The sequence below is a fragment of the Notothenia rossii genome, assembly GCF_949606895.1.
Source record: "Notothenia rossii genome assembly, chromosome: 9".
Taxonomy (NCBI): Eukaryota; Metazoa; Chordata; class Actinopteri; order Perciformes; family Nototheniidae; genus Notothenia; species Notothenia rossii.
The window spans coordinates 11,054,609-11,065,470 of NC_136907.1; the positions used below are offsets into that span (position 1 = coordinate 11,054,609).

At 39.1% G+C, this 10,862-nt stretch overlaps 1 protein-coding gene across 1 annotated transcript; it reads left to right on the forward strand.

Annotated features, from left to right (window-relative positions):
- Positions 1-2,896: 2,896 nt before the first annotated feature.
- Positions 2,897-10,592, forward strand: gabrr3a (gamma-aminobutyric acid type A receptor subunit rho3a). The gene is made up of 9 exons (XM_079647511.1): positions 2,897-3,180; positions 4,010-4,122; positions 6,018-6,085; positions 6,170-6,393; positions 7,214-7,296; positions 7,870-8,007; positions 8,948-9,100; positions 9,752-9,945; positions 10,055-10,592. The coding sequence occupies exons 1-9, from the start codon at positions 3,044-3,046 to the stop codon at positions 10,358-10,360; spliced, it is 1,416 nt and encodes a 471-aa protein (XP_079503637.1). The 5' UTR covers positions 2,897-3,043; the 3' UTR covers positions 10,361-10,592.
- The last annotated feature ends 270 nt before the right edge of the window (positions 10,593-10,862 follow it).

Here is a 10,862-nt window from a genome sequence, read left to right on the forward strand (position 1 = left end):
TTAAACTGTCTGCAAAATAAGACCATTATTACTCTTAACTGATTCTTCAATAGGAAATAAGAAACCCTAACCCAATTAATTTGTTTTTAGTATTTGCCAGAATTATGAAGTGATTGTGATTTCTTTTTCCAAAGTAAACATTGGCTGACCAAAATAAATCAAATATCTTACTGCAAAGACACATTTCTGTAGCTTTTAAAAGCATTTCATAATTTAATTCCCTTAGTTTAAAATAAATCACTCATCTGTGAACTTAAGGAACCTAGTATTACAATACCTTTTGAATGTGTCTGTGACAATTTCTCCAAGACAATAAGCAGCATTATAATGAGTCCGTGTGCCTCTGCCATGTCAGACAGCCTCCTTTGTTGATCCAGTCACAGTATTTGGCATGAGTGTGAAAACACAGCGGTGTGCAGTGAAGTGTTTCTGTGGGACTCCACTTTACATCCTTCCTAACGCTAATGAAACACTGACTAATTAACCAGGCAGGTAAAAGTTTAACCAGCCTCCTTGTGAATGCTTCATCACACCTCTCTCGTGATATAGTTCACAAGAACACATGAAACACCTTCTGAAAATAGACTTACTCATCGCATTCAAGATCTGCTGGCTAAAAATATCATTATTTTTTAAGGAGAAAGAAAACTTGTTCAGAGAAAAAGCAGATGAAGACATTTAGGTGGACAAAAATGCAGGACATTAAGCTACACATTTAAGTTACACTGTTATAAATCCCTTAATGTATTATATTCCCCTAAGGAAAATATTCTGGAATAAATCAATCCCCCTCTTTTTTGTATATAGACAAACATTTAATGCCGGTGGTAAGAGGCTTCAGTCCCATGTGACCCTGCAGAGGCATTGAAAAGTATTACAAAAAAGCAAGGATGTGATGGTATTTGGCTCAAAAATATTTCAGTTATGCTTAATCTCTGTCATTTACAAGTTGCACAAATATTTTCTATGTGTGTGATAATGCTGTAATGCTGATATTGTGGTTTAAACACACAGTGGGCGTTGTGTGTGTTAATGCATTGCACTTCCTAACATACTTTGACAGATGATGACCTCTAGAGGGCACAGATGAGATGTCACTTCCATAAATGAGTGTCCGCCTGCGGTCCAGCAGCTGACGGGTCACATGTCCAGAGCCAAGGGCCACGTGCACATTCTTTAAGGTGGCATTGCTCAGCCCTCAATCAACTGTAATCCCAGATTAAAGGGAGCATACCACTACAGTTTGTTTCCATCGCTGATTATAAAGTTTATCTTTCTCTGCTGTAGGTTTTAATTCCTTCCTTGATTTAAAATAGCACCATGCAATGTTCTTTTTCTATGAGTTTACTGTTATTCCTCACTTGAATTTAAATTCAAACTACTTATTCAAATCAATTTGAATAAGTAGTAGTTTACTTTTCCTTTCATTGTCATTAGTGATACAGGGTAATTTACTATATGTCTATTGTGCATCACATGACCATTGGCCCATTAACAATCTGTCATGTGGATGCTGCTTATTGTATGTGGACAGCTTGCTAGTTCATTTGAATGCTGATCATTATTATTATTATTATAAGAATTTAGAAAAATACCAAGGATAAAGAGCTACTGGGGCTACAAGCAGAGGACCCAGGATTTAATCTGGCTCAGGACCATAAATAATTATGAGAACATAATAACCTGAAATAAAGGCACTGGCTGCACCCCCAAAAAAGAGGAATATTAACTTGCTTGTACGGTACGGTATAACTCGCCATTCATGTGAGTTGAAACCTGTAGGAAAACTGAAAAAATTAATTTGTGAAAAGTGTGAAATGCAATAAATCATTATAAGATTGAGTATAACTTCCAAAAAATGCCAACAAATAGGGGGGGGGGCAGCAAACAGACAGTTCAATGGGGCTGTGCAGCGTCCATTAGGAGAGGATAACAGGCTATATTTGGCTGAATGTGACTATGAGGTGAGGAAGTGACGTATAAAGAGAGGGTATAAAAAATAACCTAATCCTAAACATTTTTGACTACCTGTAGTTTTGGGCTTGGACAGAATAATAGAAAAACTATTATCAGTTTTTATCAGATTTCAGAAGTCAAAATGGGCATAATGGTATATATATCTATGTATATATAATACTAGTATATTGTTTTTTGTAGATGAACTGGATTGGGTTTTACTGTGTTGTTAAGCATTGCTTTTTTTTGTTGCCATTTTTGGACATTTAAGTAACATACACTTTTTGCAAAAAATGTGTATCTGAAATCTTTCATGTCTAAGTTAATGAGCTGAATACACAGGATCATTTGTTCTAACACTGTATCTGTAATCCCTTTTTCCTTGCATTCAGCTGGGCGGAAACAGCTCAAAGCCTCCGTTAAGTAAGCATATCCACTGCTGTCAATGGTCTCTGCTGCAATGTTTGCTTATGTTGTCGAGACATATGCTGGCATCTGCCTTGGATAGGATCCGTCCTCCAACCATCGAACAGTGTACAGAGGGAAAGTCCAGCAATGTATAAAAGTAGACTGCAGGCTTTTTATTTGCATCTGCTCAGAATGATGATGAAACCGCTGGTTGTATTATCCTTATCCCCGCCCACTGCTGCCTCCAGTTTGTAGGTTACTGAAAGATTTCACCAACCACAGATAAGAAGATTAGAGAGAGGAATTAATGGTATTCCTTTGTCATTATAGGAATAAATTGATATTTGGTTTTAAATCAGAGGGTGGGGACAGCGGGGAGTGACATGTTGTGTCAGCAGACGTCAGCAGAGGGATGGCACAGTGGACAGCAAATGCAACCAGGGAGATTCCTGTGACTTGGAGCTAAGCACTGGATATCTGGCCGATGTTCACCATGTTAGAGGAGATGAAACAGCAGGATAATGAAGATGCGTGTGTGCGTGGCGGGACAGAATGAGTGCTGCTGGGTCATGGACGTGCCAGTAGAGGACAGGGACAGCTGTGGCATTCCCTGGGCGAGACACTGACGCAGCGGGAGGAACGTTTGGGTTCCTCTCGTCTCTCCAGCACCAGCCTAACCATGAGACTGGCCCTCCTGGCCTTCAGACTGATGTGCTTGGCCTGGCTGTGGCCCCTCACCCACAACAGCAGCCACTCAGCAAAAAAGAGAAGACACAAGGAGCACATTGGAGAGAGCACCAAGCAGAAGCATGGAGGGTGAGCTAAAGTGTGATTTCTCCTTATGATTCTTTGCTTTGTAATCCTGGAGCTGCTTTTCTGATCAAAAATATTTGTATTGCGTTTCGACAATGCATAAGTAATGTTTGTCATTTAGAATTGGGAAGCAAAATATATTTATACAAATGAGACAATGGTCTGTACTGATTGTATGTACAAAGAGAAAAAGGAATGACAAAAAACACAAACCAACAATAACATAACCCCCTACATTCACTACTTCATATACACGATTTCTCATACACACAATTATTTACCAGGAACATTGTTCAATTAATATTTGGAGCTGCTTTTACTGTTTGAAATGTCGACCTATATAATTTTGTGGCTCTGTGTTCTACTTCACAATGTCATCAAATATGGCTGAAATAAATAACGAAATGTAAGAGCAGGTGATCTATCATGTGAGGTGAAAGGGAAGGTCATCTGGGCATGAGACTGAACAGGTATTTTTTTATAAGACTTATGCAACATAAAGTGCTTAGTACAGCAGTGAAAATCTGAAAAATAAAAATCACAAGGATTTCTAAGAAGACAGTAAAAACACATTTTGAATAAATAAAAGGTGCAAGGCGAACCTATAAGACTCAAGAAAGAGCAACACGATGTCTCCAGCCCAGTTATGTGCGAACAGTTATGGAACTTCTAATTTCCACTAGACCAAAGCCTTGGGTTGTAATCAGAGTGCTAAAGTCCAATTAACCATCACTAACTCCCTCGACCAGATGTCAGTTCTGCTTCAATTATGCGTAGGTGTCAGAGAAGGAGTTTCTACATGAATCTGTCATTTGTTCTCTTTGCTTTTCAGACGAGTTGATCTTAAGCTCAAAAAGCTGGACAGCACCAAGTCGCTGCTAATTAAATCTGAGCAGCTGCTTCGGATTGAAGATCATGACTTTGCAATGCGGCCTGGCTTTGGAGGTAAGACACACAAATCAAATCTATCTATTCACAGAAAGCCTGAATATATATTTAATCAAATATTCTTTCTCTTTTTTAAATCAACTTTCGTAACATGTGCTCTCCTGGCAACTCGGGGAGGTTTAAGTAGGTTACTGTGCTGCTGTTACGCCAACCACAAAAACCACTGGTGACCTAGATAGTCTGTTGTGTGAGATGATGACAGACAGCCTAGTAGGCTACAGATAAAATAATCTGTGTACTAATTCTGTGGAGGACGGGAAGAAAAGCCTAATGTTATATGACATGTTCGTGTTGCATAATTATTTGAATTTAAAACTAGAATTTTGTTTTATTTGTATCCCCGTTTCAAAGACTGTAGCAAAGCTGTACACAACAAGCTTTGTGTTCTTTCTGTGCCTCGTAGCCGGGTGAGGATTTAGTTTTGATTTTAATATATACATTCATAATCCATGAATAATAAAAAAACAAACTTTAAATGAAAAGAAAATGCTCTGGAGCTTCAGAAAATGTGTTTTTTTCTGCAAAGCATTGGGTGGCTGTCTTAATCCTTTCAGTGGATGTGTTTAAATCGTCTCTGAGTCCAACAAGTGACTCTTTCTTGACGTTTACGAGCAGCTATTTTAAAGGCCTTCATTGCCGAGGTGTTGTCCTCTGACCACTAGACTGTAACAGACTTCCTGCATGAGTTGACTCTTATGTCACCTGTTTTCTTTGCATACAATAAGGTCATACAAAACCAACATTGTGTGGCTGGTTTGAAATGAGTGTTCTGTAAAAACCTGTATTTCTGGTGTATCAGTGTGTTTGTTATGGTTCTACTGTGAACTGTATTAGTTCCTCTCATTGTTGCAGCATTGCATCGCGGCTAATGCGTTTCACTTTTGCTCTCTGCACAGCCGTGTACAACCAAAGCGTGCTCTAATGTGTTCGCTCGATACCAATTGGACTGCAAACAGAAATGTTTAAACACCTCTTGCCTACCGATTTTGAATGAATATGCTGCCATCTGTTTTTAGCAATATTCAGTGACATAACATTAAAAAGAAATGAGCAGGTCTTTACCTCCAGGACCCTACCTGCCTGATATAATCTCTCCCACTCCACTACTCCAATGCAATCGTAGACTGATGGCTTACCTTCATTAGATAATGGCACAGAGGGAACGGTATGTTTAGTACACATCATACGTTTATAGTGTGACTGGGCGATGAGGGATAAGGTCCAACTATACACTCTATAGAATATTTAGATGGGTACACAATGGCTACATGGCGTTGAAACATTTCAGTTGTTTAAGTAGATGTTTGGGTTTATCAGTGCAGACTGCCGCCGGCATATGCGCTCACAATCGAAGCAGATCCTCTTTGTTGCGCTGTTCAATAATGGGCTGGCAACACATGCTCGTAGAGGAGAACAAATCCTTAGTTTGTTTCCTGGCTCTGAACTCATTTGACATATTTTCCCAGTTCGGGTTTATCGGGTCATTTGAACTAAAATACCCCCTAATAGGATTTAGTTGGTGCATCCTTGGACAGGCTTAAGACTCATATTGAAAAGAAAGTTTAAGAGCATAAACTGAATGATTTTGTAGTAGTCTGTTATGAGTAACACAAGGGATATTTATATCCATGCAGATTCTGGTGAGACAACATCTTGTGATTTAAATCTGAACGGTGTCAAGGCATCTCTAAACTCAGTCATGCTTAAGAACTAGCCAGGGCATCGCTCTAATCCAACTGTTTGTCTTTGTATTCCCTCAAATCTAGCTTTTGTCCTACTGTATATGTCACGATGTGGGATTTACACTTAAATAATCCCTGGCAGATGTGTGATTCATGGACGGAGTGTTACTGTTGCTGAAAAGCTGATCCACTGCGTTTGACCTTTTGTAGGTTCTGCTATTCCTGTCGGCATTGATGTTCAGGTGGAGAGCATTGACGGTATATCTGAAGTAAACATGGTACGTGCTAATAGGATATATGCACTTAGTCTAGGAACAGTGTTTCCTTTTCTCATCTGAACATCAGGGTTGTTTTCTTTTCAGGACTTCACCATGACGTTGTACCTGAGGCATTACTGGCAGGACGACCGCCTGGCCTTCCCCTCCAGCAGCAATAAGAGTCGTACCTTCGACGCACGTCTTGTGAAGAAGATTTGGGTTCCTGACGTGTTCTTCGTCCACTCTAAGCGTTCTTTTATCCACGACACAACCATGGAGAACATCATGTTGAGGGTTTTTCCTGATGGCAATATTCTCTACAGTGTCAGGTAACAAAAATACGTTTTTTTATATTATGTGGCACATGGAATTTGCTTGTTTTTGTTGCGTTGTCACTTTTAAGGACACCTTAATGGTCATCAATATTTTTGAAATGCCTTGTCTTTTAGCACAAAACAAAATGTGTCTAGTTAAGCTTGCAGTATCTGATGTGTATTATTGCAATTTAATTCAACTGCATATCTGAAGAGGAAGAATGTGATTCCTACTTCCAAAGCTTTCATTGTTTAGCTTTAAGTGTACCTGCGCATATAGATCTAATTTAAGGAGTTATGATTGAGTCATTTGCATATAGTCCGGTAATTCAATTCAGGTTCTTTTTTTTGTTTTATTTCGTAAATATTAGAGGAAATTAGAGGAAATCTACAGATCAATAAAAACAAAGTGAAATGAATACCTTAAGGTGTGTTTTGGTTGTTTTCATTCCACCAGTCTATGGAAACAAAGCAGGCCAGAATTGCACTGAAGGGTTTCGCCTTAAATAATAAAACCATTTTATAAAAAAGGACGTTAACCAATATACAAAACAATCTAGTGGACTGTTAATGCGGGGTTTAATGGGCATCGCCTGAAATAAATGTAAGAAGCTTTCAGACGACATTCATCTTAACCATCTCAGCCACAGATGTCGTCAATATGGCGTCATCCCGACAGATTGTAGCGCCAGCGGCCTCTGAGAGAGAGTTAGTGCATGAATGCATCATTTAATGTCCCTCTCCACCACCATATGTTAAAATCAGTCCAGTGATATTGTTGTATACACTTTCTGACATCTTGCTTGATTTATGAGGCCGTAAGCTGTGTTTTCAGGATCACGGTGACTGCGCTTTGCTCCATGGACTTCAGTAGTTTCCCTCTGGACACACAGAATTGCTCTCTGGAGCTGGAGAGCTGTAAGTACCAAACTAGTTGGAACATTTCCTGTTGTTAATGCTTGATAGGGAATTTAAATCGGTTTTCCTGAGGATTTATGTAAAAATCTTTGCAATGCTTGCTTGGCATGTTTTGCTGAATAACATGTTACATAACTTTTGATACGCTGGTTTTTAATTCAAAAAGCATCGGCTAGTGATACTGCTGAGCTCACTAAATTACATGAAGCAGTAGCCAAGCTTCATAAACGCACAGTAACCCCCGCCATCTTCTCTTTGCACTGAGTAAATATATCATAATCCTCAATCAGCTCTATCTCTGCCCATTATAAAAGTCTGCTCTTCTAATGAAGGACTTACTGGGGGATTCTGTTTTTCTGAATCCCTGAACTTGGGATTCGTTTCCATGTTGGGAATCTGTTGTTATTCTGGCTTGCTTCCATTTTTCTTTATCTGTCTTAAATTATTTCATGGATGAAGCATGGATCCTGATCTCACAGGAGAGACCCTTTCTGTGCAATCTTTCCCCTCCTCTGATCCATGACTCTTTTTGGCAACATCTAAATGTTGACCCCCCTCCCTCCTCTCTTAAAGATGCTTACAATGAAAACGACCTGATGCTCTACTGGAAGAATGGGAACGATTCTTTAAGGACTGACGAGATCGTGCTTTCTCAGTTTTTTGTTGAAGATTTCCAGCCTTCCTTCGGGCTTTCCTTCTACAGCAGCACTGGTATGTGAGCTCAGAGCCGCGAGGGCCCCTCTGAATTGTACCTGCTTTGAACAAACACAAACAAAAAAGTCAAACTAAATAAGCCACCAGAGCTGTTACTGTTCTTTAAATGATGTTGAAGAGTATGATATTTTTTTATGAGTTTGTGACCTCTAATTCATGCATGACCTTTCCTCTTCTACCTAAATCAGGGGTGTCAAATTCAATTTCATCATCAATGTGATATCAGCATTATTGTTGCACTCAAAAGGGCCGGTTGTAACTTTAAGACTATATAAATATAAATATATAATATATATAAAATAATGTATTATATTACATTATTGCCTCTGTGTTGGATTATTATCAGATAGGGTAATAACTTGATAATTAACTACATCTGAAAGCACAGGTCTCTTCAGTCCGCACGTCACGAAATGAGATGCACTGTGTGACATTATGGGCAACGTATTATATTCTTTGCAAGCTCTTGCCGGCCACATCAAATGAAGTCGCGGGCCTTGAGTTTGACACCCCTGACCTAAATGAATCAGTAACACTAAGGCTAAACATCCCGAACTATAGTGCAATGTTGTTTCTGTGGGTTGCCTTGTCATGTAAGCATTGACTAAGCCCACTTTTTGAAACCCTGCCTGCTTTGACTGTAGGAGGAAAAAAAAAGATGGCAAGGGAGATTTTGTTCTGAGTGTGAAGTAATCTAAGTAAGACCTTTCCGCTCTAAGAGCTTGTTATATAACTGCAGCTCTACACAGAAAATAATCACTTTGCCAACTGAGGTCTAGGTTCTACCTGTAGGTCCATCTAGTACTTTCTTACATTCACAACTTATACTTTATTTTTCATGTTTTTTTCATGAGTTTTCTGCTGCTTCTCACTGTTATTATGCCATGCTACCCACTCTCTACCCCACCTCCACTTTCTGTCCGTTTGTCTGTTTCAGGTTGGTACAATCGGCTCTACATAAACTTCCTTCTCAGGAGGCACATCTTCTTCTTCATGCTTCAGACATACTTTCCCACCATGCTCATGGTGATGCTGTCCTGGGTGTCTTTCTGGATAGACAGGAGGGCTGTACCTGCCCGTGTCTCTCTGGGTACTGAGACTACGTCTTCATTTGACCTTTAACACATGTTGACAGATTTATTCAACAAATACAATTTCACTTGTATTTTTATCCAAAATCATCAGTTTTACTTATAAGAAATGCTTAACAATTTAGGTATTTAGCTTTTCTAATTTCTTATGGAGAGATAAGAGCACTGTTTAGCTTATTTTAGCACAACAATAGAAAATAGGGGGAACACTTAATTGCGAAAAATGAAAAAACGATGGTGAATTCAAAAGGCAGATATTATGACAATAGTCTTTAACCCAATTCAATCTGATAATGTAAACTACATGCCAAGACCTGGTCATAAATAGTGAATAAAGCATTTGAAATGTTTTATCAATCACTCGTAGGTATGACGTAGTTATGTTGTTAAACAGCAGTATGTTTTTCTTCGACTTTAAGCAACAGTTTGCAGCTTCAAGTCACTAAAATGACTTGTAGTGTTCAGATAAAAGATTACATTATTGTAGTTATACAGATATTAAAAAACTAACAATTGCCACGGAGAATATTTATAATGCAACTTCGGTTTGTTTTATGCCTATTGAGTACTGGTGTGGTGTTTCTGATATGAAGACTTGATAATTATATTGTGGATAGGGCTATTCTTTTTAATTGCTCCTTTGTATGCAGGCATCACCACGGTCCTGACGATGTCCACCATCATCACCGGTGTCTCAGCCTCTATGCCACAGGTGTCTTACGTCAAGGCCGTAGACATCTACCTGTGGGCCAGCTTCCTGTTTGTCTTCCTGTCTGTCATCGAGTACGCTGCTGTCAACTACTTCACTACGGTGGAGGAGATGAAGAGGCTCAGGAAGGCAAAGGTCATATTCAGCTGTTTGTGGCCTAGAATATCTTGTTAAATAAATAAATAATACCAAATAAATACCATCTGGACAGACTAACTCTCCTCGTCTGCTTTTGTCTCTGCAGATCCCAGACTCCTACGACGCCAACCAGGCTATGGCGTTCGATGGCTGTTTCCACGACAATGACATCGACCTGACTCCTTTTCCAGACACAACCAGCACCTCAAACACAGAGAGGAACACGCAGTCTCGAAACTCTACCGTCTCCGGACCCACAGAGGGAACGAGGCTACGCCGCAAGCACCCTTTACTACAAAACCTCAGCTTCATCATGAGCCACAGCTACATGATCGACTCCTACTCCAGAGTCATCTTCCCCCTGGCTTACCTGCTCTTCAACATCATTTACTGGAGTATGTATGCATCGTAAATCACCTATGCATCAGAGGAAACAATTGATTTAAGACTATTTCCACCACAATACAGTTTAACACCAACAGGCTGCAATAAAGTGATCAACAAAACTCTGCTATGGGATTCGACCTCAAGTCTGTCTGATGATGATATCGTGCATGATGTCGTCTACATGGAAAACATCTGGGATCAGCTGTTGCATTGAATGGCTGGCTATTTTTGCTGATGTTTATATTTTTTTCTCGCATGCCTGTTTTATAAAAAACATAGTTTTATTCAAACAAATGTGTTCTATTTTATTTCTTGATTAGACACAGAACATCTTAAAGTATAATAACTGTACATTGTCTTGAAAAATAAATGGATGTTGTGTGTCAAGTTTAAAAATATAATTCTGACAAATATTTACTTTGCTTTATTTTATTCTTATTTTATTTATTTATTTAACCCTTAGATGCATCAGTGGGTCTTTTTTGACCCGGTGAGGTGGTTTTCTTGAAGTATCTTTATTTTTGTAT